The sequence below is a fragment of the Zosterops lateralis genome (genome assembly GCF_965231275.1).
Source record: "Zosterops lateralis genome assembly, chromosome: Z".
Taxonomy (NCBI): Eukaryota; Metazoa; Chordata; class Aves; order Passeriformes; family Zosteropidae; genus Zosterops; species Zosterops lateralis.
Genome location: NC_139800.1, coordinates 11529776 through 11557656, shown reverse-complemented (window position 1 = coordinate 11557656; position 27881 = coordinate 11529776). Strand labels below are relative to the sequence as shown.

Below are 27881 nucleotides of genomic sequence, written 5' to 3'. Positions count from 1 at the left end.
TCCTCCAGTTCACAAACCTTAGCAACTTTTCCTAATCTCTGTGTATAATCTCCACGTCTTGCTTTTATTATTTTTAAAGACCATGTTATTTATTCCAAGGGATAATTGAAAAAATTTTACTGACTCCCCACTCCATTTTCTGTGCTTTTCCTTTCTTACACTCAGCTGCTTTTCCTGCTTAACTGCACCCATAATTGTCCCACTAACCTTCCCACATCAAAGCAGCCTTGCACTCATTCTATCTTTTGATTCTTTTCCATAACTAATTCATCAAAATATGCTTTGGATTCTCTGATTTTAAAAAACTTTTCACCTGTCCCTTTTCTGCCCTTGTTTCTTTACTTTCCATCTCAATTCCCTGAATGAAACTCCCTTTGCTTTCCCTGTGAGTTTTACTATTTTGAACATAGTGACTCGCATTGTATCTTCTCCTGGGGATAGCATCTGACTGTATAAGTCTCTTGGTTACCATCTTATACTTTGACTTTATAGGCTTTTTGTAGCAGAGCCCATCTTTTCATTTTGGGTTTGCAAACAACTGAGCACAACTTGCTCCCTTCCTTGTTTGGAGCTGCATACATAATAAATAATGACACAATGAATCCAGCACTTTAGCAGTGCCATCCACTGGCCGTCCTAACATGACATTCCACATTTGACTAAAATTTTGAAGCATTGCTTTTGTTGCTATTGACCGGAATTATTGTAAATTCAGTAATTCAGACTAATGGAAATGCCGGAATTCTTTATATTCTATCCCTTTTAAATACAAGACATGTGTCTTTTGCTTTGTCTTTTTCTTTACAAAGTGAAATATGGTTGAAGAATCAGGGGATCTAGACTAAACTGCTATGCACAGTTAATTGACTTACATTACTTGAATGATGTGTATATTTTGTAATATATATTGCTCATGTTTAAAAAACAAACTATGCTTAAGCATGTATATAAATGCAAAAGGGAAATAAGATAATTTGGGGCTAACCCAAAATTTGTGTACTTTGCCTGTCAATCCTTTCATCTTCCTCCTCATTTAGCAAGGTCCTGAATCAGAGTTGTTCCTTTATTTTAATAATATTCATTTGGTTTCCTTTCCATAAACACATTCAGCTTTTGTATATTTGAATACATACATAAGGACTTCTGTGACTTTAATTTTTTTATCCTTGCCACTTTGTCTTTTTTAACTTTCCCATCTTTTATTCCCTTTCTTATTTTAACTTAATTTCTCTGATACAGCCAAGCTTATTATAATTAAGTTTACTGATAAATGATTAATATTCCATGGTGAGAACAACTTGCCTTTTACGTTTTCCTCCTAAACAGTAGCAGGAATATTTACCTTCTTAGTACAAAAGTACATCTGTGACAAGGACTGTGAAAATCTATCAAGATGTGAGGTCAAATAAATTTTATATGTAAATGTGTTTCCAGAAAAATTTGAAAGGAAGAATACAGAGGGGAAAAGGGGGAAAATGTGTGCTTTTTCAGTAATTATATTGTTTATCCAATTTACTGCCATGTGCTGAAATATTACCCAAAATTCTAGGAAATGAAGTGGATTATGAGTTCAAGGATGGAGCACTAATTGAATTTTTCATTGAAATGACTCATCTAAGCAATGCAGTCAGCTGGATTGTCCTCCTGAATGTAAAAATCTTTACAAATGCTATCCTGGTACAGATACCATACTAAAAGCTTGAATTTTCTCCCTCTAAAAAAAAGATATCTGTCAAATTTGCTGTGAGGGGGACATTATTCCCAAGAAAAATGCATTTTTTTTAATAACAAAGCAAGATGAATTGCTCTTTTTCTAACTCATTTTGTCTCAACAAAACCTGGTCACACTTGGCACAAAGCTGACTGAGTATTTCAATCTACAGATCTTAACTGAGTCATAGACCTTACACTAACAGTCTCTAAAGGGAAGAATTTTTCTTACCTTGGCACTCTACATAGAATAAGAGCTACATTAAACAACATAACAGTTATAAAAATTAGATAATCTGAAAAAATATGAGGGCTCATTTATGACTTCAAGTTAAATATCAAGTCTAATTTCACTCATTATTAGGAAGACCCTTATCCTCTTTTGTTCCTACTCTTTTTTTTTAAAGGCAATATGTATTGGTCTTTGCCTCATTAAAAAACACCATTCACTGTGGTATTCTGACAAGTCTGATCCTTCACTTTAGATATATATTTGAACCATAAACACCAATTTGGCCATGAAATTTGGAGCCATTTTGGCAACCCCCCCCCAAAAAAAAAACCCCAGCCAAACATAAAAGAGATATTATTTGCTCTTACTTAAAAGTGGCTATAAGATGGAATATTTAAATATTTTTGGCATCTTACAAATAAACAGAGATCTGACTTCCACTACACATGGAACCTGTGGGTCTGCACACACTTGAAAAGCATGACTCACTAGCAGAAAAAACACACTTCACATAATAGTGAGAGAGGACAGAATAAGCTTAAAAAGGTCTTTCGTTAGAATTTTTTCTTTTAGTTAAGAGTACATGAAATAATTTTTTCCCTCTCAAATATATTAATTTTCTGCCAGCTGGTAAATCTTCTCTAAAAACCTAAAAGATGGTAGTTCTAAATAGATGGAATCTATTTCTTAAAATCACGAAGCAACATAAATTACATTTGTACTGTTTCTCTTGAAAATAACTTAAGAGCCAGAAAATAGTTCTCCTTAGTCTTTCAGTACACCAGTATTGACTATCATTATTATTCTGTCAAAGCTAATAGAGCTCATAAACATGTCAAGCACACCCTCATGATATCCTTCAAAAAGCTGCAGGAACAAGTATAATCTTCATTAAAGAAATAAACAAACAATTTTCCATTACTTCACTATCATAAGTGATTACAATCTGATAAAAAAACCCACAAAAACTAAAATAAATTATTGTGGCTGCAAAAATCTCGATATTGGAAAAATTATAGCCTAGAAGTATTTTACAAGGTACTTACATATCACTGGCAATGGAGGAATTCCTGGACATGGACTTTGGAGACAGATCATAATCACTGTCTGACCGGTAGAGGAAAGACTCCCTACGTTGACTGTGGACAAAATTTGCCTGGAGAATTAGCCCTGACCCAGGGCTTGTCATGGGGTCCAAGGGACTTCGTCCTGATGATGTACCATTGTCTACATCGAAACTGCAAAAAAAGAGAACATTTTTAATGTTATTGAGCTGAGAATTTTAAAATTTAATAAACACCCTTCTGACAAATGAAATTCTCATAGTTAATTGCTTCTTGATAGTAATGGAGAAAATAGACCTAGTCATGTCCAGTGCTACAAAAAAAAAAAAAAAAAAAAAAAAAAAAAAAAAAAAAAAAAAAAAAAAAAAGCCACACAAGAGAGATACTTAAAAAAAAAAAAGTCTGAGGGAAAAGAAAATTGGCAGAGAAAAACCCCATGCTATTAGAAATAAAGGAAGCTTTACACTTCTCTGCATGTACAGTATCCACGAGCTCTATGCCAGAGGAAACATGATGTTTCATTTTTTACTTCTTCAGGTGCCATCTCTGCTGAGCTGGACACCAATTATCTTGTCTCCCACTGCTAAGGCAGCTGAGGGCTTTTTTCTTATTGAGTACCCAATCCTAATACTTTGTTACTAGAAAAATATTTCGAGTTCATACTTTATCTTGTCCCAGTAAACAAAGTGTTGGGGTGGCATTAAGCATATGTGTGTGCTTGAGCACATCTGCCTGCATTAGATTTGCTGTTTTACAAACAGATGGAAGCAGTGAGGCCAAGCAGCAGAACTTCTGTAGCCTTTTGTGTCTTTCAACCATGCAGTTTAGATTCAGCACTTTTGGTTGTTGTGTTTGGCATGGAGAGTGGTAAAGAGGCTTATCATTCCTAGAGAACACTTTTCTCATGAGAGGCTGAAGGACGAGTGAACGGAAAGAAACAGAAGGAGAGAATAGATGCTACTTTACATAGACAGTAATGTTTCCACGAAGGGCTTTGAAAATCAGTGCAAAGACCTTGAATGAGAGTCTGCAAGCAATTAAACACTGGTACCGGGTGAGTGGAACTGAGAGGATGAGTTCATGGCAACCTGTGTTGCTTGACAGCCCAACAGCTGCATTTGGTACTGTACGTAGGCTTTTTGCACCACGTGGCTTCATGTTTGGGTGTCTTGTGGTATGCAATATGAGAGGTCACAAATGTGTGGATTAGCAAGACGCGGTCTCTAGGCTCATTTGCCATACTAATGGGGACAAAAATAACACTGCTAAAGCATTTCAGATTGGGAGATGAACAGAGGATCTTTCACACAATTTTTTAAATATAGATAAGTGTTAGCACCTTACTATGTATTTTTGCTGAACCCATATAAAGTACTCATTTTTTAAATGGTGATCATTTGAAGGACACACACAGGTTTCCAGTTAGAGTTAATGACAGCAGAAAAGATGCAGTGCAAGTCAGCTGCTGATTACTCTATGGCCTAGCACAAGTGTCACAGCTGGTATGTGCTACTCAGCACCAGACTGGTTTATCTCCCGTTGACCTGAGGTTGCCACTTCAATCTTTTGCTGAAGTGATGGCATTTCAATGTCCTTCTCTTTCCTTTGTTAAATGGAGTATTCAAAGAAATATGTATTGCTTATTTTGACACAGTTGCACACAGCCTGGCAGAGGATAGATTTTTGCTTTGTGATTTATTTCATTGTTTATTTTTCCCTTTCCATATTTCTGGAACTGCAAGCTCCAGAATTCAGAATACTACTGCCACATTCAGACCATACTATTTTCTTTGTATTCACCACTTACAGTTTGAATGTCAAAAAGAAAATGTAGCTGGCTAGGTTGTTTCTCTTTCTTAAAAAAATAAATGCAGAAAATATTTTAAAACTTCAGGAGAGCCCAGTAATTTAATTCTCTTTTCACTGTAATTTTCAGAACAATTACCTGTCAGTAAATCCAAACACATACATTTCTTCCCAGGACTGATTTAATTTGATTAAGCCTTTATACCTTCCTCTGTGTCTTTAAAGGTCTCACTGCTTTATCAATCTCAAACTGAAATCTTAAACCATGAGACATTAAATGAGACCTTTGCTACCAGCCTTCTGGGTGATCTTGGACTGTGCCAGAGCTCCTCTTCACCTTTCATTTTCCCTATTTGTTGACTGTGAGATCTGCTCACAAAGAGTATTTGAGAATCTATTGGAAATGTCAAGATACTCCGAACGTTCTGAGTAAAATATCCTTTGCAGCTTTAGTGTCATTAGTTCATAACCACATTATAATTTTTACTAGCATGACTACTGTTACTTGTTATCAATCAATATCTATTTAGCTTGAATTCCTAAATATTGCAGAATAACAAAATAATCACAATACAAATTAAGGGTTTAGCTCATCATATCCAGATTTCCTAACATTTACATTTCATTGCCTGAATAACGTTTTTCCCCTTTGAACAGCTTCAAAAAAACAGAGACTCCTAATCAATACATGATCTGTATATTTTGTTTTTCTATTGAAAGCAGGAGGGTAGATAATTCCTGCAATTTTAGGCAAAACAGAAGACTGTTCTCAGTAAGACTAATTTCTGCAATGGCAGTATCATTTGAAATATATATAAGCTTGCCTGGGAACTTTAGAAAAGAAATTTAAAGATGGACATAAATAAATGAAGATTAATATAGGTCCCTCTAACAGAATGAAAATTTTGAATGAAGAGTTAATACTAAATAGATATCTTTACAGTGGACTTAAATATTCAACCGAGTCAAAAGTATTTAGTTGGATTAAAGCAATATGGTTTTATTTACAATGTTGTTTTATTTTCTTTATCCCCTTTTTGTGGATATCATATGAATATTATATTACCAGTCTTATTTCTTCCAGAAACTTAAGGCAGGTTTTTCTGCGAATGATTTCACTGTCAGATTGTAACACAGTGAAATTTTAAAATTTAGAATTCTGTTAGGCAGAACTGCAGTTTCACCAACTGGGAGAAGTTTGCATCACCAGGTAACCACAATCTTGTGCAAGACATTGCTGCTGCAACGGAAATTTTAGCCTGTTGTGCTACGTGGTGACCACTAGATGGGTGTAAAAAGCAAAAAAACAGGATCCAAATATATCAGTTGTATTTGCCTCGTGCTGCTCCAAGAAAAAGTACTTTCTGAAAATATGCATCAAGAAAAGAATTCATCAGTTCTACAGTCAAAGGGGAGTGTGGATACAGAACCGGTTTTTTTCAGAAACCTATGTTTATATGAAAAAGTTTCTGAAATGTTACAGCAAAGTGTCTTATTTAGATCTTTCTGAGACATTTGCCAACAATTTCAGATACTTGTAGAACTCTAAATCAAAAGCTTGTAGAACTCTAAATCAAAAGCAGAGTTATTACAATGAAAATCATATAAATTGTTACTTTGTCTGAATCACAAATCGACTTTTTAAGAATCTGTACTTCTGACTACACTGTATCAAAAAGAGAATCGGAATGGAGAATTGAACATTTTTACACCAGTTATGTGCTCTTTGTTGTTGAATACACTGAAAAAGATCAAAAGTTTAAGACACAAAATAGGATAGGATCTTTGGCTTGCCTGAACAGAAATTGCAAAAAGTCAGCTGTGCTTGCTTCATATTTATCTTTTCACTCCAAATAAGTTTTAAGCCAAGCAAAAATATGCTGTGAATTAGAAAGAACAGAGAAAGATAACAACATATTCATGGAAGTTGTTACTAAAGAGAACGGGAACTCTTTTGCTTTTATTTCACAAGGCAGTAAGTGGCAATTTAAAGACAGCATTTTACACCATTGCTCAGCAGCCAGCTCTGGGCACTTTGCATAATGCAGACAAACTGAAACTGCCTTTGGCGACAGGAGCATTTGGCACAGAGATTACAGAATTTTACATGTACAAAGAGCTTTGCTGCAACTCTGGAGATGCCAAAGCCCTGAAAAGTCAATGATAATTCAGCAACTTTTGTGTCTGCATTTTGACAAAATGCTTTAAGGCATTAGTGGATAGTGTTAATCTTTAGAGCCTGCCTTATTCAGTGTCCAATGCTGACAAACTTGACATGGGATGAAATTCAGAGTTTTCTTCTTTATTTGGCTATTCATCTTTTTTGCACTTCTTGCCCACTTTCTGTCACTCAGGTTCTGTACTAGGATGGGGACAAAACTGAGTGATTTGTAAACATTCATGGCTGATCTTTCCCCGTGCTCCTAATACAACAAGTACAAATAACATCACAAAGCAAACTTCAGGAAGATTATTAGAGATTAGCATCAGACAGTAGTAGGACTCTGTGGCAAGAACAGGAGAGGCTGTAGCCTGAATCTAAGGATGACCTCATTGCTAATGACTGCACAGTTTTTTTGCATATTAAAAGAAACTGTGGATTTCCTTTTGACGTCCTAAAAATTGGTTTCTTACTCTCTGCAAGGCCGCTAAAAGAAAAAAAAAAAAAAAAAAAAAAAAAAAAAAAAAAAAAAAAAAAAAAAAAAAGTGGATGTCTGTATACAAAAATATAGACTTTAATTACATAAGGAATAATGACATCATAATCACTATACCCATGAGTTTGCTATTAAGGCTGCATAGAAAATCTTAGTGTTGGTTTTCCTTAGCACTGAGAATTTAGCACTAATCCAGCAGCATTTTGGGGGGTTGCTTTCTTTAGTTTTTGTGTGGTTTTGAATTCTAGAGAAATATGCAATAGTAGGAGAGAGAAAGAAATAAATTTCACCCTAAAATGAAGGACTTAGTAGACATTTTAAGAATGCAAATTGTGCTTGTGCTATTCCCCTTTAAGTGTCTTCCCACTTTCTTCTTATCTTGGAAACTACAGGGAGGGAGAGCCAAATTAATTGAACCTCTTGGGGACATCTTATCTTTTAAGGCCATCTTTAGCATTACAGAGGGACAGGCAAATTCTAGAGGAGCATTTTTTTCCTCCATCAAAGGAGTCCATTGTCCTAGTGTCAAACAATCTCTCCAGCCATCTGTGCTATGACCTATATACACATCTCAATGTCCTCACTTCCAAGAAGCCATGTCCTGTTTTTTCACCTGGTAGCACATTCCCAATATCACACAAAATAGGTGCATTTGGTATAGCAGCTGTAATTCACTGAAATTATCACAGAAGACCTGCCCTGCAGCAACTCCCTTTGAGCAGGAGCTAATTTAGAGTAAAAGCAAAGTAATGAAACTATAAGGTTCCAAGGAAAGAGTAAACTGTTTATTGTTTGTGCCCTAGGACAAGAGCCCATCTCTGGGGAAGGAGGCTTTAGCAACTGGAGAAAGGGAAGGATTGGCTGCTGCCTTCAAAAGCAGAATCTGAATATATTGCTTGGACTGCTTCAGACTTAAATAAGCAGTGGGTCACCAGAGGTGATGGCATGCACCATGAATATGGAGGATTGTAGAGAAAGGCCACAGTGTGCCTGTATCTAAGACTGCTTGATAGGTCTTTGTGATTTGGGCCTTTTCATTGCTTATTAATAAACTAAGCATATAATTGTGACAACAGCTGACTTGAGTGTCCCTTTTTTAGTCAGGCATAGTTATTCCTAATTAAGAGATGAAACTTTAGAAAATTCTTTATTATAAGAAATAAGTTGTCACTAGTCGGCTCCTGCCACAGGTTCCCAGAAGATTTTAGATGTTGAATAGGCTAACCTGCAGCATCAGAAGAAAACAAAACAAAACAAAACAAAACAAAACAAAACAAAACAAAAAAACCCCAACAAACAAAACAAACAAACAAACAAAAAAAACCCAAACCAAAACAAAAAACAAAACAAACAAACAAACCCCACTAAATCTGTGACTTTACATAATTGAATAGCAGGCTAATTCTTTGTTTGAGACCTTCCAAAACTTTTCCTTACTGACAGTGTCTACCCAATGATATGGAAGGGTTCACATCTGGTTTTCTCCTTTTCTTTTATCTTTTCCCCCAAGAGTAATTAAAAAAACCCTTAAAACCAAACCAACCAACCAACCAACAAACAAAGAAACCACTTCAGTAAAATGCACGCAGAAAAGAAATATTTGTATTGATATTTTAGAAGGAATATAATACCTACTCTCTCCATTTGAAGAAAAAAATGTTTATATGTGAACTGATATTTTTATTTTCTTTGTAGCAAAGTTAAGAAAAATTTTTTGCCTTCCATTACTTAAAATATTTCCAGTCAATTGTAACCAAATGGTATTATAAGGAACATATGATCTAAATCTGAATTTTCATGTACCACTGTACATTCAAGCCAGCTATCTGGTTTTGGCTTTGAATTTCCAGTTCAGCAATTTAGAAAGCAAGCCCTATGATTAGCTCCATATTTAGAAGTGGTGTGGACAGATTTTCCAGTATCGAAATTCCAAGCAAAAGAATAAAATGTGACATTTCATGAATTATTTTTTTTTACCAGTAGAACTTGGCTTCTGCTCTTGGCATAACTGTTGTTAGAAACATTTTAGTGTAGAAGGCTTAATATTAGGTCTAGAATTACTAGACTTAGTATTGAAAGCCCAAGAAACAGATGAATAGATGTGTAGGAAAAAAAAACAACAACAACAATGAAGCAGACTGGTTTGTAAGAACAGGTAAACTCAAACATGTTAATCAGGGAACTCTGGCTATCTCTTTATCTTCTGTGTCATGTTTTTCTAGCAACCATCTCAGGAAATACAATCTCTCAAACCAAACTGCTTTGTGTTTTCTTATGAAGTTTCCAAGCAAGGAGTTTCCTGTGATAACTCTTCACTTTTTTTGGTACTTTAGCTTTGAACGGTTTCCTAATACCCAAAAGAGGACGTGCTTTCCACAATGTCACTTCATCATTAATTATAACTCAGTGGTCTATCCATTTGGCATGAAATACTTTTTAAAGGCACCTATTAAATCAAATTGCCTGTTGTGCTTAGCCATACTGGGATTTCCTTAGTTATCCCTTTCATTTTTTCCTCAGAGACAAGTCATTCCTCACCTGGCAAGTGTCATTCTCTAAACTTGGTCTTTGGAGTGAACTTCTTCCTATTAATGTGATGTTCAAATATTATGCCAGATTCCAGACCCTATCACATGGATTTGATGTTTTAATATTTCTTTGAAGCTGAAAGAGTTGTCTTATTTTAGTATAACAACAATTCAGACAAGAATCACAACAGAAATTAAATTAAAAATAATTTCCAAGAAATGCTGTAATCTGTTCATGCTTTTACTAGATTTAAGTCACTTTGTATGGTTCTTCTGATCTAATAGACCTAATGGGACTAATATTCCTTCTTTCAAATAACAGAAAAAGCCACCAAGACATTGACGTAACTCTTTTTCTCATTCCTTCTGTTAAAATCTGTGGCAGCTTGAAATCTGAATAAGAAAATCTGTAGGAAATGTTGAATTGGAAGTATTTGGGGCAATCTGAGAAAAAAAAAATGTTGCAAACCAGTACCACTTGATCCAGACATGAGAAAGACTAGGCACCTGGGATGCTCCGAGTACCCCAAAACCTGCTGCTCCCTGCCACTCCCATATGTCATTGCTGCAGGTAAATTGCATTTCTAGGAGTGCAGTCTCAGCTGGACTGATGGTTCCCCATTCTATTGCTGTCATTATTTGATTTCAGTCTATCCATCATCATTCATTTAAATCATATTATAATTCTATGGATTTATGATTCTATGATCCCCAGGGATGGAGCATCTACCACTTACCTGGGCAACCTGTTCCAGTGCCTCACCACACTCACAGTAAAGAATTTTTTCCTAATATCTAATCCAAACCTACTTTCTTTAATTTTGAAGGTATTTCCCTGTGTCCTGTCACTTCACACTCTTGTGAATAGTCTCTCTTCCTGTAAATCTCCTTTGGGCACTTGAAGATTACAATTAGGTTACCCCAAGGTCCTCTCTTCTCTAGCCTTGTACAAGCCTGACTCTCTTAGTATTTCCTAATATGAGAGGGGCTCCATCCCTCTGATCACCTTTGTGGCCTCTTCTGGACTTGCTTGAGGAGTTCCAGGTTCTACCTGTGCTGGGCCCCCAGAGCTGGTGCAGCCCTGCAGGTGGGTCTCAGCAGAGCAGAGCAGAGGGACAGAATCCCCTCCCTGGCCCTGCTGCCCACACTGCTCCGGATGCAGCCCAGGACACGTTTGGCTCTCTGGGCTGTCAGTACCCCTGGCTGGGTCATGTCCAGCCTCACAAGTCCTTCTCCCTGGAGCTGCTCTTGATCAGTTCACATCCTCAGGTGCTGCCCTGATCCAAGTCCAGCATCTTGATCTTACTAAACTTCATAAGATTCCTCTGCACCCACCTCTTGAGCCTGTTTAGGCTCCTCTGGATGGCATAAATACTGAGCTACTTTCAAACATATTTTAAAAATCACTTTACCTAATTTCTTTAAGAAGTTAAATAAAAAATGGTTTTCTTTCCAAGATTAGTTTTGATCCAAATCTTCCTACTTCTTTTTCTGCATCACTACCTTCTGAGCAGTATTTGGATCCTGGGATACTAAACTAACTTGCACTAAGTGTGACCATATGCCATGAATTTACTGTAATACACAGTTTCATTAATTTTCTCTTATTTTAAATTTAGTAGAATAAAATTTCAAAGCATATCAATATGTTTATTTGCCAATTCATAAAAATATGCAAACCAAGCATATTTTCTAATCCTAATTAAAATGCAGTTTTCCTAGGATATTAGCAGACCATGGTTGAGAACCAAACTTGTGCCAGAGAAGGAAAATTCAATGCATGATATTTAATACACAAATTCAATACACAAATTCAAGAGCTCAGCCTCCTCTTTCTGTGGATTCAGTTGGATGACACTATCAAAAGCAATTAAATTGCTTATATGTTCTTTATGAATTATTGGTGTGATAAAGCATGCATGTAGGAAAAGAGGTAGTTTCTCAGACCTATACTATTTAAATCCATACCCTACAGTACTGATGAAAATACAAGGTCCATAAAATAGGTTAAAAAATTCAAAGGGATAACATTAATATGTATTATGAAGCTTCCCAGCAAACCATGCCTTTCTGAAGCACCATCATATACAGCCCCAGTGGTGATAAACACTAGGTCACAGAAGGTATGGTTGCATTTATCCTGTGATTAGTGGCAAAGATCTTTTGTAAAGACTGCATGTGACAGAAGGTGGCATGACTAAGCATTCGTGGCTACTCCATTCTACTCTCCCATGCCAGAAAACACAACATAAAATGATAGTCATAGACTGGTTTGGTTTGGAAGGGACCAAAAAATGATCTCATTTCAATCCACCTGCAACAAGAAGGAACCTTCTGCCAGATCAGGTTATTTAAGTCTCCATCCAACGTGGCCTTGAACACTTCCAGGAATGGGGCATTTGCAACATTCCTGGGCAACTTTTTCCAGAGGCTCACCATCTTCACAGTGAGGAATTTCTTTCTAACATTTAATGTAAACTTATCCTTATGCAAATTATAGCCATTACCTTGTCTCTTGCTAATACATTCTCTGATAAAATGTCTCTCTTCAGCATTCTTGCAGGCCCCCCTCAGCACTGGAAGATGTTCTAATATCTCCCTGGTGTCCTAAGTCTCCCTCCTCTTTTCCATGCTGAACAAGCTCAGCTTTCTCAGCCTGTCCCCCTAGAGGAGGTGCTCCAGACCTCTGAACATCCTTGTGGCCTCCTCTGGACTCATTTGAACAGCCCCAGGTCCCTCTTAGAAAGAGATCAGTGAGCCACGAGGTGTGGCCATTATGACAGCAAGATCTGCAATCCTCAGCATCACTTTGCTCATAATCACTAAATCTCTGCACAACTGACCTTAAGCAACCTTTTCTTTAAAAACTGTGCATTGAAGAAAACTGATAAGGGCTGTGGACAGAAATGTCCAAAGAGAAGAACCTATAGGAATGCAAGCTATAGGGACCCAAACTATACGGACCTCGAATATAGAAGATTTGTTCCACCAGTACAATTTGTACACATAAATATCAACATGAAATCAAGGCCAGCTCCAGAGGATGGTGGATAGAAGACAGCTGGATAAGAAATTGCAGTTGTTTGTTTCTTCAGGTATTGTTCTGGATTGCCCATGACAATGAAAGCTCTAAGTAAAGGACACATAATTATATTTGACATGATTTTTTTTTCCTCACACCATTGTAGGACTCCTCTCATTCCAATATACAGTTGCTGACAATAAATCACGTATGAATTCTACTTTCAAAAGAATTTTGTGTTGGGATATGTTAACTTTATCAATTATCACTGAAAGCAAGCTATACATTTTATAAAGGGTGACATCTCACAGTATTAAGACCTTCAGAGCTCTAAAATTTTCTACTTTAGTTTAGCAATATTGTTTCATCCTTTCCACTTCAGTTAATTTCAGTTCTTTGAATTCTAGGTATTGGATTTTTTTTTTCTGTTTGCTTGTTAGTTTTTGGGTTTCTTTTTAGTTTCTATTTTTTCATACTGAATTATTTTTTATTTTATACTGTATTTTTGTATTTAGTTTACCAAATGTGCTAGATTTTTTTGTTGCTTCCTCTTCCCTAGACTTCTATGAAATGTATCAAGGTGTATGTAGTGATTTGAGTTCTAGAAGTTCTTTGCCACATCCAAGCAGCAACCTTTAAAGGGAAACAAGTTCAAGAGGTAAGCTTGGAAGATTGCTGAGATTAATTATCTTGTGTGTATGCACTCACACTTGTGTTAGACCCTGAGCATATTCACTGAGTGCGTGTAATGTCAAAGATAACTCATGTCACTAGTCTAAAGCAAATTATAATCTACAACAATGAATCATTTGGATCTTGTTTTTCCTGATTTTTAGGACATTATTTTAATGTCAAATATATTATTACAATGCCTAATAGCAGTACCTAGGAGGGCTGCCTGATGTTCCACATCTTGTTGCTAAATCACTAAATTCTGTGCTGCAATTTTCTTTCCAAGTTTTTAAGGGGGAAAGAAGGTCAACTGTTGATAAAAAATTGACAGAGAAAATATCTTCTCATATTTAAGACATTCTGGAAACTTTTGTGAGATAATCTAGTGACTCATATTTTGCCACATGAAGTATGGGTTTACTCAAGTGTCCGTAAATGTCATAGTTTTTTACTGATTCTGTAAACCTCTTCATAAATTCCAAAAGGTTACAAGTATAGGCCAAGATTAAGTCTGTCACCTCATGTATCAGCATTCCTGAAAATACTGAAGGGCTACAGTGGTATTTTTTTAAAATGTCCTGTCTTGCTCAGAGTCTTGGAGGATTTTGACGAAGAAGAAGGCCCCTGTTTTGGGGTATTTGTTTTTCACTGCAGAAGATAGCTACTGATCAAAGAGCTACCAGGAAATAAGAGTGATGTTATTATCAGGAACTGGAAATAATTTTTGCTCAAGCTGCAAAGCACCTGATAATGAACCAGTCAATTACACCAACTTTATCACGCATCACTAGTTAAATGTTTTTTTTTCTTGAGGTATCCACATGCTCAAGTAACCAACACTCAGTAACAAACACAGATTAACTCAGAACCTCTGAGCAGCTACTGCTCAGGATGGATCAAAGGTCCATTGAATCCACTCTCTCTCTCTAGGAGTTCTCTCTCTAGGAGTGCTAAAAGTGAATGCCAATGGAAAAGGGTAAGAAGTAGCAGGAAGTAGAAGTGCTACATCTCCCTAGTAACCAGCCCCTCATCATTTGCTCACAATTTCATCAAAATGATGCTCTGAATACAAGAGTCATTCCCTGCCAAGGAGATCAAAAAACCAAAGTCCTAGATATTGCATTTTGAAAGTCTGAGTTAGGTAATACTTTCAGTTTAATCTCTGTGGTTTAATACCTATTAAGTAAGGTTTTTAACAATTCCTTCTATCGTAAAGGTGATATGAAAATTAATTTAATCATCTGTGAGAAGCAGTAAAGTGTCATAGTGGTGAGCAGAATAGACAAGCTAATGAAAACATTAGAGCTGCTTTTACAATACATATGAACAGCAGATTGTCAATAAAGCATGTGACCATATAATGAGAAATAAGAAAATGATAAAATACTGAATATCTCATTAATTGAGTTGCATTTGTTTTGACTACTCAGTGAAGTAAAAATAATACAGAACCACATAGGTAAAGTATGAAATTATTTATGCACGGGACTAAACCAACGTTCCAAAGTCAAATGCAATCTTGGCTTTAATGCTTGACATTTCAGTCATAATAACAGGTATATCAGGTTATTGTGTATACATATGAGCACACGTTGAAGACCCTTGCATCTACTATTGCCTATCTCCAGTTTCCTATTTCAGCCTGCTGTAGCACTACCAGCAGCTGTTAATGGCAAACCATCAGAAATCTCAGACTTCAAATGCAGTGTTGCAAGTTTGCCTTCTAACAGTTAGTACACAGATGAAGAACATACACCATTTTGGTTATAATGCGTGTTTGATTAACTTCATCTTCTGCTCATCCTCGAGATCATTGGAACACTTCATTTACAGTCTCATTTTGATTAACTACTACTGTAATATAAGCATATTTTTGTTCTCTCGTGCTCCTATATTGTCTGTATCTACCACTCACTGTAAGATCCCTGTTGAGCATGACTGTTGGATTCTGAAAGCAAACATTACAAAGCAAAACCTACTGAGCTATAAATATAGTGTTTTAGCTATTAACAAAATAAAGAAAATATTATGAGGTGTAAAGTTACTATTCATATTATACAACTCTCATTTTGTAAAATATCTAAATGAACAGAAGTCTAAAAATGCTCAAGGACTATTAAAAATTAATTAGAAATGAGAGAAAAACCTCTAACACTGCTTGCTACAGTTTTCAGATGCTACACACAGTGCTAAGCTAAGCATGCCTCATCAAAGAAATGAGACTTTCTCTGTGCAGGAATGTAGTAACAGAAATGCCAGTTTACATTGCTTGTAGAAAGGTTTTTTCCCCAGTATTAAACAAACATGCAAGCAGATTATATATAGTTAGTTGAAAGAGAAGTTGAAAAAAATACACTTTTTTAAAAAAAACATAAGTGACCTGGCAAGCCAGAGCTGTTAAAAATCACTGTGTATTGTAAAACAAAATCTTCTGTGAAATTCTTACAGAAGAAGACCAAATAATTTTATTAAAATTTACAACTCAGCCTTGCCCCATACAGAAATACATATCTGTAGATCTATCAAGGCCAGCTAAAAATTTCTCATCAGTTACAGAGTTACCTATAAGCACAGACCAATTCCATAGAATAAGATTCGTGATCAAATTTGCACTAAAAATTTGGGAGGGGAGATGATTTCTTGTTACTGTTCTTGTCCATCAACCGTCCTCAGCCGTAGGGAGGACGTCATCTGCTGCCATTCATCCACTGGGCAAAACGTGCTGCCTTTTCTCATCCTTTCCACAACCCCTTTCCTGAACACCAAAAGAATATATGCATAAACTTATAAAATCATTGCACAGTCTGGACAAATCATAACAACTAAACTTTAGAGTTTCGTAGGACAAAATTATTAACATGACATATGTTTACAAGTAGGAAAAAAACAATCAGAGGCATAAGGGCATTTTTTGTATAGAGAAATTTCCTGTTACCAGGAAAAATTGTGCATGGTTTACTTGGTGCAGTGCAAAAAAAGAGTTGTTGGGCAACTTGATTCCAAAAGTCTATTTTCTTGATCCTTATGTCATTACTAAAACTGGGAGAGGACATGCCATAATTGCTGGCGCCAAGGAGTAGATTATATCACTCAGGAAACATTACAAAATGCACAATCCAAGAGAGCAAGGAGAAAGCCCCCTATCTCTCATCAGTCCCTACAGATGAAAAAATGTCACTGTAACATTGTTACTTTTGGAATAGCCTTCAACTATTTTCCTCTGACATCTAGTTATTTCATCCTGTGAAGTGTTCCCAGGAGAATCCGCAGTTTTGCCAAATGAAAGTTGCTTTTCAAGCAGTGCTTTTCAGCCAAACTCAGCCTAGTATCCAAGCACTGCCACGCTGACTGTGCAGGGCAGTGGGGATGTAGTGCCCTCCCAGCTGGCACCACTGCAGATGTGTCAGATTTTACCAATTTCCAACACAGAGATGGCACAGCTGAGAGGTGTTTTAAAACTCTTACTCCCTTTTCAGTCTCATGTGAAGGGTGAGATGGTACAGGTCAGAATCAGAATCAGAATCACTGGATTGGAAGAGATCTCCAGGATCATCAAGTCCAACCAAATTCTAACCTCAACTAAACCAAGGCACCAAGTGCCACGTCCAGTCTTTTCTTAGATGCATCCAGAGATGGTGAATCCACCACCTCCCAGGTAGATCATTCCAATACTTTATCACCCTTTCTGTAAAGAACGTTTTCCTGATATCCAGCCTATATTTCCCTTGGTGCAGCTTGAGACTGTGTCCTCTCATTCTGTCAGTTGCTGCCTGGAGAAAGAGACCAACCCCGCCTGACCACAGTCACCCTTCAGGAAGCCGTAGAGAGCGATAAAATCACCTCTGAGATGTCATAATTCACACCATCACAATCAGAAGCCAAACTATTTCCTAATTACAATACATTATAAGTGTTTCTTGGCCTATCAGCTTTTGTCACACAATGCCATTAATGCCTTTAAAGCAAATCATCTAAATTACCCCTCTTGGGTCCTACTACAATGCACCTTTCATAGTTTTATTGCTCCAAAGTATCTAGTCTTATTTGCAAGGCCATCATTTGAAACTTGTTTTGAGTTCCATTCATCTGTCAACAATATCTGTCCTATTCCATGGTGTTTCTAAGCCAGGATTTTCCATCTTGAAGTTTGCATACAGATGCAGAAGACTTTGTGAGCCTTCTGTCAGGCTTTGAGAATTCTCAACAAATCCATTTCCCACATAGATGTACCATCCATCAACGTGTCTGACCCATGATCTGGGGTAAAATTCATGGACAGGCTTTGGCTCCCAAGAAGAAAGCTTAAGCAGAGTGGAAGGGGTGCCCAGGCAGCTGAAGAAGGGACAAGTTATCAGGATATCCTTTGTTACATTTGTTTCTTTTGTGGGAATAAAGTCGGATAAGAGGATTCAATACCTGTTCTCTCACTGGATGAGTCATCCTGACTCAATCATTTTATCCCTTTCTGCGCTTACATTTCCCTACCTGCAGAATGGGAACTTTGTAAAGTGCCAAGAGTTCTGATCCTTGGAAACAACCAAAACAAAACAAATAAAAAAAACCCTTTGTACTGCCAAAAATTAATACTAATTAATTTTAGAAGGAGGAGTTTTAATTTAGTAGTAGGAGTTTAGGAGTAGTAATAAGAGCAGTAAAAGTATCAGAAACACTATCTTTTAAGGATGTATCAAAAGCAGATATAGGTGAGAAAATAAGAAATTTAGAAAATTTCATGTTTTTCCTTGTAGAAAACATGTGAAGGATTAGGAAAGATAGAAGACTAGCTTATTTACTTGTTTTATTATATGGGCTTTTCAAGATCCTTTCCATAAAAATGGAGTGGAAGAAGACATTAAACCAGGTATTTCTGTGATGTTTCCATGTAAAAGAAGGGAATAATGGAGAAAAAAAAAAAAAAAAAAAAAAAAAAAAAAAAAAAAAAAAAAAAAGAAGGAAAAAAGACAATTAAACAAGCAACCAGAAAACAAAGAAAAATCACCCTTCACCAAACATCTATTAGAAGAAATTTTATGAAAAATGTTTAGAAAATAAAGAAGAAAATCCTTTCCACTTCAGGTGAGAAGATGATTAGATTTTTATAAAGTGTGGTTTTATTTTTGCCCGCAACATGCTGTACTTCTATAGGACACAGAAAACAATTTTGAATTCTCCTTTCAGACAGAATTAAATGGTTTGTTTGGGTTTGTTTGGGTTTTTTTTTTATTATTATTTTGTTTGTTTGTTTTTTGGCCTTTTTTTCAGAACAATAACAGAAAGGACAAAATAAATTAAATAGTTAAAATAATAATTAAAAAAAAGTTTAATGGACAGTTAATGCACCAGATGAAACTTTACTGAGGTATAAAGGAGAAAAACCAGTCAGTGGCTAAATATGTGCTTAGAGTACTCTACTACTCAGTCCTGCCAGGACAGCAAGTGGACAAGTATCTTCTTTTGGAGTTTTGCATTAAGGAACCTTCATCAGTGCATATTTTCCCACAATATTTTTTTTTTACCCATCCCAACCATGGCTTTTTGCCCACAGAGGAGAACCTGCGTATCCATGAGAAAAACAGACTATTAAAAAAGATAGAAGGTTTATGTACTATTTTCGTCTTTGAAATTTTTCTGTGATTGTTAAAAGTTAAGGCAATGAAAACAGAGACTAATTTAAATTTGACTTCTCTGATGCAGGAATGAAGTAGCATTAACAAAACACTAGTTTTGCTAATGAACTTCGGTGTCAACATGAAAGTACAATTTAGTAAACCTAAGTTTTCAGAATATTCATGGGTTTGTACAATTTCAGGGATAGCATACCTGAGAAATTAAATGTTTGATTAAAACAAAATAAATTGCTCAAGGAGTATTTGAAGTAGAGAGGGAAAGCAGAGAATTTTTGCTTATATTTCAAATATTAAAGTTGATATAATTCCCTGGTACCTGAGGAAGTGAAAGAAACAATTATGGGAATATCTGGATCATTTAAATCTTCAAGAACTATGATATTATGCAGTAATATTTGCTATTGCCTCTATATTCTATCCTTTATGAGAAGATGGATTTAATTTATTTTCCAGCACCTGCAATAAAAAATATTGCACAAGACCTGATTCTGCAAAGCTAAATTTCAGGAAATGGTTCCTTTAATTTACCATCAATGAATACAGTGTCTGAGGCTAATTTAACATCAAATGAACTAGAAGGTAACTCTGAAACCAGATGCTGGTTCTGAGCCACGCAGAGATAGCAAGGTCAAAGAGGTTCAGAAGTCTGCTCTCAAAATCATTATTCACCAGGATTTTTATGGCAAAATCCTTGACAAGATTCACACACTTAAAAAAGAGGAGCAGCAGGTAAAAAGGGAATGGACTGGACATGTGTGGACAAGGGAGAAAAAGCAACAAAGGTTCCTTACTGTGTAAGGAGTAAGATATTTTCTTTTAGAAAATATCTATCTGCAGCAAATGAAATTCTATTTATCAATACTTCTTATTAAAGATTGGAGAAAAAGGATGTGCTAGTGAGCAAAAATACATTCCAAGAGCTGATAGACACCAGATTTTCTTCTCTAGATTAAACAACTGAACTGGAATTTCAATTAATATTACAATTTTATTATTATTTTATTTCAGGGGGTCTCTTCTGAGGATTTTTGAAAGTAACTGGAAAGTTCTTGAAAACTCTTTATTTTGTGATTATGGATTTCCAATTGCCAACAAGTATTTAAACTAAAATAAAATCTTAATTTGAAGCAAAAGCCCAAATTTTACCATGCTCAGTACCTCAAACAGAAAAAAGTAAAAATGAAGAAGGCAGACAGAGCAGCTGGCCTATCCGAAAGTTATAAAAAGATACAGTGTTTTGCTTTCAGTTACAATGAATCATACAGAACTATTTCTAGTAGCAGGAACCAATAAGAACGTAACTACTGGTTAGGAAATCAATCAGTTTTAGGTGGTGAAGCAAAACATTCTGAAGAGCTACTGGGAACTGAAAAATGCAGGCTTCCCATCCATCTAATGATGCATGCCATGTAATGACACATATGGCATACTAAAGGCATGAATACAAAGCAATATTTTACTTTTGAAATAAATAATTGTTAGAAAGTTATAAATGCACAATATCAGTAACAAAGTCACATGGTCATCTTACTAATGTGGGGAGAAACTGTGGGGGAGGGAAGTGTTTCTGTGGTGGAAATGCTGTTTGGACAAGATGAAAAGCTGTGATGGCTTTACAAAATGTCATTTCCTAGTTATTCATTTCCAGCCTTTTTCAAGAATGGATATACCAAGGAGAAAAAATACATTGCCTCACAGCTGTGAACATCCTGCTTGCCAAAAATGCAAATGTAATTACTATCTGTGAATCAAAGAAAAACTGTGGCACTGCTGATAAATATGAGTATGGCCCAAAGCCTGGAGTGTTCACCTCATCCCTGGAAGTCTTCAGGGCTGTGCTGGATGGGGCTGCCACTAACCTGGCCTAGCAAAGAAAAGGTGTCTCTGCCCATGGCAAGGAGGTTGCAGATAGATGATCCTTAAGGTCTCTTACAATACAAACCATTCAGAGGTTCTGTGGCTCTATGGAAATGCAGCTCTCTATAGGTGAAATTCAGATTAATAGGGAAGGACACTGTGCATGTTTATAACAGCAAGAACATCAGTTACAAACTGACTGATAATACCAGGATCACTGTTGTAAGAGAAAAAAAAATCCTTTTAATAGGCAATTGTGGTGTTTGAGTTACCACAAATGTTAGGAGTTTATTAAGGCTGATGCCATCACTAGGAGTTCAAAAAGTGGTTCCTAACATTTTCCCAGCTCACATCTCTGACCCTTAAAGAATGGAAAACAGCAATTAAGTCACTAATCATAGTGTTACCAAGCATAAAAAACAGTGCCTGTGCCAATATCAACTGAGTCACTTAATGTTTCCTCAAATGTCCTAGACTCTACATTGCACCAAACCTAAACAGTCATTTTGGTCATACTGAAACCTAGGCAAGCATAGATCTTTCCTTAACAGCATGGAGCTCAGAGCAGATAGCACTGAGGTGACTATCATGTCTTGACTAATGTCAAAAGGGACATTAAAACAAAAGCAGACATTAGTTTGGCCAGTGTTCCCTAGAGGATAAATCAAAAAAATAAGCTCTTACAGACTAGGCTGAAAAGGGCACAGCTTCAATATCACTGAGCCAGGCAGCATCATTTTCCAGCTCATTAAATGAAGGGCACCTGAACAGTTTGCTTTAGAACTGACACAGAATAGGTTGAACTTTTGAAAAGTAAGTAAAAATGCAATGGTAGGGCCTACCACTGATGATCAGCAAACCCTAAACCAAGGGATCCCATTGGCTTTGATTCATGTATTCTCTTCTCATGCCTTTCAAAAACATTCTAACTTTTAAAAGCCTTCTTATGTTGTATATATTTCCCCTTGAATACTGTAATTTTCCCCACACACACACCCTGTGTCAATTACTCCTTGATTCTTGACAGATTTCCTCTATATGTGGGTAAAAATGAAAGATTATTATCACCAGGATTTCCTGTAATAAAAGATAACATTGGTAACAGCCTGGTACACAGTTTTACTGTCTTTGAGTTCTAAATCACAGATTTCTTTCTATTGTGAAACATATTTTGAACTCTCAGCAACTTAAGGCAGATAAATCTATTAAATTAGGACTTTAATATACTAAAGAGAGGGAGAAAGTAACAATCTAGTCACCTTGTTGGACATTGACTGTCTTCCAGAGCTAATAGAGTAGTTGTAGACATGCACTGAACATTGAGCAGTAATACTGAAACTTTGGAGGTATTGGGATACTTAGAGTGCAGGGTTTGGTATATCATGGGCTTGATACAAGAAAACATTACATTTCAAATTTTAAGTCTGTTTTCTAAAGCACAAGAAAAGAACTGAGAGTTATGAATGGATATAAAGACAGAGCCAAAATGTTGCTCTCCAAGATACAAACCAAAGAACAGCCAGAGTGACTTGAGCAGAATGTTTTTTCCCTTATCACAGGAAAGGCACAAATCTACTATCTCATTATCTTATTCATGCAGGGGTTTATCCTGCAGAATAAAGGCAGAAAAGAAGTCAGGGAAACATCATTGTTATTCAGTCTGGACAGAAACGAATCACAATAGTTCCTGACATACACCCAGTTCTCCTTTCAGCTCTGTTCTGTTGACAGAACACAATCAGGACTGGTTTGACTTTTTCAGAATCTCTGAAAAACTAAATGGTGAAACAGTGGGTATTAAAAGGTAAATAAACCTAAAAAGAATTAGAAAAGGATAGAACAAGAGATAGAATATGAGCCAGGAACGAAAAGCTATCAAAACCCAACTGTCTGCTGCTGTAAATTAGCATTTATTTAATTTATAGTGTAGATTTCTTTTCCATTTAAATGAAACATTGTTCCCAAGTAAACAAGATTCCAGGACTGAGCAGAGTATTGTTGAAACTGCAACCTGTGTTACATGAAATGCTTCAAGTCCAGGTGGTTGAATGACTGACAAGAGATAAAAAGAATAGGAGGAAATCGAATTATTTTAGTTTATATATTTCAATTTCAGAATTTAGTACTATTTTAAGACTAAAGTAATGTAAAATTGAGGATGACATAAAGAAAACCTTAAACTTATTTGGAAGCATTAACATGTCTGTAAATGCTCCCCTCAACCTAGCTGCTTATTGGAAATTAGTTTCATGACAAGCTTTACAGAATCATTCTCAAATGGAAATGTGTTTGTACATTTTTAATTGCTTCCACATCACTGAAAATGATTTGAAGGAAACTTGTGCTACAATGAAAGTGAGTGGGAAAAGACTTCAGACTCCAGCAACAGCAAAGGATCCCTTCAGGGTCTTAGTTACATTTACAGCCAATAAGAACTTATTGGTGGGTTTTTTCCCCTTTCCACTTCTGAAATTCTGAGGGTAACTCTGTGTGTTTGGTAGCCAAAGTAAGAATGCAAGGAGTGCAACAAGGGACTAATATGGCCTCTGCCACTAAAAACTTCTGCTGATGAGTATAACCACAGCATCTAACAGCTGAGGTACTGATGTTACTGCCGTATTTTCATGATCTGACATTTTCATTTGTCATAGACAAATATGTTCCATTTTACCCTTTCTGGGTCTGTCAGAGGAAGCTTAAATAGAAGTCTCATACTCTTACTGCAAGTGTAGGCCTGCTGACTTTTAAATGTTCATCTTTATTTCATCATGTTTTGCTCTGCAAAATGGGGCTATGCCTCCCAACATTTTTAAATGCAGTTTCAGATATAACAAATGAACAGTAATTAAAAACTACACACAGGAATTGGATAAAATCTATCCAGCATCTGTGAAACAGCATTTCAGTCTATCAAATGTCCTTCCTCTGTATTTCCTTTTTCCTGTGTACAGTTCAACCCCAGCAGATAAAAGCATTATCACACCATTTTTATGCAAAGCATGCAAAGTAAATATACATATGAATCCAGAATATGAAGAAAATACACACAAAAGCCCGTGTTTTTTAAAAAAGGTCCCAAACATCACTTGGCAAAACTTGAAAAACCTTTTTTTTTAAGATCACAGAGGGAAAATTAGCAGCACAGGTTTCACAAATGTCTAAACTCGAAGGTCCGGCTCCCCAGAAGTCCCTGGGGAGAGAGCTCAGAGGAAATCTGGGACCACCTGTCTGTATTAGGATGTCACTTCTGATTTTATGAAAAGCCCTCTGGATGTATATGAATTCCTGTGTTGACTATGCAAGCATAGGTGAAAGGATTGTCTGAAAATGGTATGATTTTAAAAACAACAGATCTTTTCTTCACCTTTTAATTTGTGAAATTTACAACATTTTCTCCAGCCATTAAATCTTTAGTTTTTAAATGTGAGAGGTGAGAATGTTGTGTGACAATTAGACTTGCATATATAAAAATTCCTCAAGATACACCAAGGGAGAATACAATAAAAATTGATGAAAGAAAGACTTTCATGAAAAAAAAATGACTGGAACAAAAGTTAGAACCTGGAAAATAAAAAATGTATTTATGCATAGACTTAATTCAGACACCTCTTAGGATGGCATGCAATGAAATCAGCAAGACAAAATATTGGAGGTTTAAGGACCAAGAGGTTCACTTATGGAAATGTGATGCACTTCACTCAGTTTTATAGAACATAGGAAGTGCAGGCTTTATCAGACTGTGATTTCTCCCACTAAAATGAAGATACACAACTTGTGAGAGGTAAATAATTTTTGCTTTCACTGGACACACCTGGAAAATACACAGATACAAGCAAGGAAATGGTAAGTTATACTGTATAATATAGATGATATATTTTAAATATATATGCACATTTCCACAAAAGGACTATTGACCAACTTTACAGACATCAGACATCTAAAGTGAAAATATGCTAAAAGGATTAAACTGATTGAAACATCTGTATTCATGATACAGCAATAAGTGTTTCAAACAATACAGATGTGGAACAAGGAAGGATGTGTGGGGGTGCTGAAATTGTCTCATAGGTTTTTTAGTTGTAGGTTTGATGTGATTTGGACTTTAACCCCAGCCAGGTAAAGTTCTTGGCTTGGAATGTTCTTATCAGATGTTGATAAGAGTTTCCAAGGCAACCTAATCCTCTGCCCAGAGTTTCGGTCATCCCATTGTCTTTTCCCCCATCACAATGTATATTCTCCCCCCCCCATGCCCATCATCTCCCAGGCCCAAAACCTTCGGAGAGGTGTCGGACAGTGATTGGTGGATCCCCCAGAGACCCCACCTTAATCAACCTGATTTGTTAATGTTGTGTATTGCATTTGGCCTTACCCACCTTGCTTTGTTTCATTGGTCTTGTAACTTGTGCCCACCCCTGAGATTTCTGGTAAACAAAAACCCCTTGCAGACCAGGCCCAGGGTCACTCCCCAGAGGCACAGGCCTGAAACCATGGACTGCTCCTGTGTTTCCCGAATAAAACCTTCTTCCTGAGCCTTAAGGAGTGTCCCCTCTTTCGAACCAGCCAAGGCAAAGGTACTGCGGAGCCAAGACCCATGCAAAGGTACTGTTGAGGCGTATCAGAGCTAGCAGGGTGGTCCAGCCAAACGCTGGACCGGCCTGAGAGACAGATACGCGAAGCAACAGGATGGAAGCTGAAGTAATTCAATTGCTCAGTTTCAGACATAAAAATACCTCTTTTATATCTGGAAGTTTTGACGGCTAAAATTGAAACCAATTTTTTTTCTTTAAGTGAAGTTAACAACATGAACAGAACAGTTTTCTGGCAGTCTTGCAAAGGTAAATTTTAATGGCATTCAAATGGCAAAGGCTATTTCTAACTCAGTTGGAAAGGAAGCTGGGACAGAGAATATGCAAACAGGACGAAGTAAAGGTAAACTAGTTACAGTGTCAGAACCCAACAACAAGGCATATGTAGAGGGCTAGGACAAGAGAAAGATATATGTTGGCTAAGTCAAGGAAAGACCACATATCAAATGAAAGCACAGCTCACAAGCTTAAAACTACTAAATTTGGAAACATCTGAGACAATAAAGATGATTATGAATATAAAGCTCTGAGAAGATGATCTTACATAACTGATCTCGTGTAGGGGACGTGCCAGGGCAGCAGCATCCAAGGAGATTTCACAGTGACTGGCTGTTTACTTCTCCATATGCACCTCTTGGAAAGAGTTTCCTAAATTTTTCCTAAATTGTAATCTGCCCCGATGTGTGTGGGGATGCATGCTGGCAGCAGCTGTGAGATGTAGTGGAATTAGTCACTGGGGTTCCACAAGCAGCCTGTTAGAGGCTGAACTGGCCTTGTTACAGCACCATCCCTCCAGCACCCAGGGCAGAACAGCAAACACCAACATGCAACTCCTTGCCACGTGTTTGTTGTCTTGTTCTGTAGGAATATAGCATTTCTGGCTATAAATGTACACATTTGTGGCCTTTTTCTGAAATTTGTTATGGGTGCATACTATAGAGAGATTTTTCAGTAGGGTATTATATAACTGCATGCAAGAAGTTCTTCAAAATCTAGATAACTAACTGATATAATTACCCAAAAATTAAAACAATAAAAGAAAAACCCAAAAAAGCAAAAACCTACAACAGGTTTACAATTATTAAAAGAAATTTAAGGATAGATTTCAGAACTACTGTAAGGTTTTTATCATAAAAATAAATCCCTTTTTCCTTGTCTAGGCTGATTTTTTTATTAAAATAGTTTATTTCAATAATGAGTTTACATTGCTAAAGTGAAACAAAGTGTAATGAAGCTACAAAAATGATTTTTTAAAAAATTGATCTGTGCTGGATTTATTTTGAGAAGTCTGACAAAGAAAAAGGCAGTTATTAATGTTTCTGAAGCAATCATGTTTCTTTTTTTTTTAATGCTTAACACTTTGATAGAAGGGGAAAAGTATTTATTAAATAACTATAGAGAAAACTATTTTTGAATTACTGTGTGAGGTTTTGAGTGTATCAGTATCTGAGTGTATTTATAAAGCCACCAAAAAGTGCTGTTATAAAACTGGCAAATGAAATAGAGAAGCAACAAATTTAAATCATGAGTTCTTTGTGCCTCTCAAATCCTTGCAAATTAGGCCAGATGAATAAATCTGTTTCTGCAATTTAGCTTCTGAAATTGTTCTTTTTATATAATATAGATCTGAAAGGCTTTCATGATTTTTGATGAAAGAAAAAATATTTAAAAGGTCATATAATATCATATTATGCACCTATCTAAGTCATGAATGCCCCCATCTTCACAGTATGAGCAATGGTACCAAATAAAGAACAGCAGAAATCTACTTCTAGTTGTGTAATGTGAGCTAAGAAACATGCTCTAGTGCATATTAGTCTGGATTAGAAACCACCATAGCTGAAATCTGATGGGAATCACCATAATGAGATTAAGTCATTAGTCATTGGAGTGATGACATCACTGCTTAGTGATTTCATGGCTGTGAATTGACCTCACTTTGACTGCAAGGTTCTTCCAATATTACATTTAGCCTAAGTAGTTGGTTTATTCTTGCTGTCGTGTTCTAATACGTCCTATTCCATACTAGACTTCCCTTATTTTATGTGAATATTCCTTATATTATAAGATACTAGTAAAACTACTAAATATGAAAGCATTTATTTAGCATAAGCTAAAAG

General features: G+C 36.3%; 1 protein-coding gene across 2 annotated transcripts in view; it reads right to left on the bottom strand.

Moving 5' to 3' along the window:
• The window catches only part of PDE4D (phosphodiesterase 4D), a 316303-nt gene that overhangs the window by 95736 nt on the left and 192686 nt on the right, over positions 1 to 27881 (bottom strand). For both annotated transcript variants that reach the window (XM_083883303.1, XM_083883304.1), the window contains exon 2: positions 2989 to 3180. In XM_083883303.1, the coding sequence (XP_083739429.1) occupies positions 2989 to 3180 (192 nt within the window). The remainder of the gene's footprint in view (positions 1 to 2988; positions 3181 to 27881) is intronic.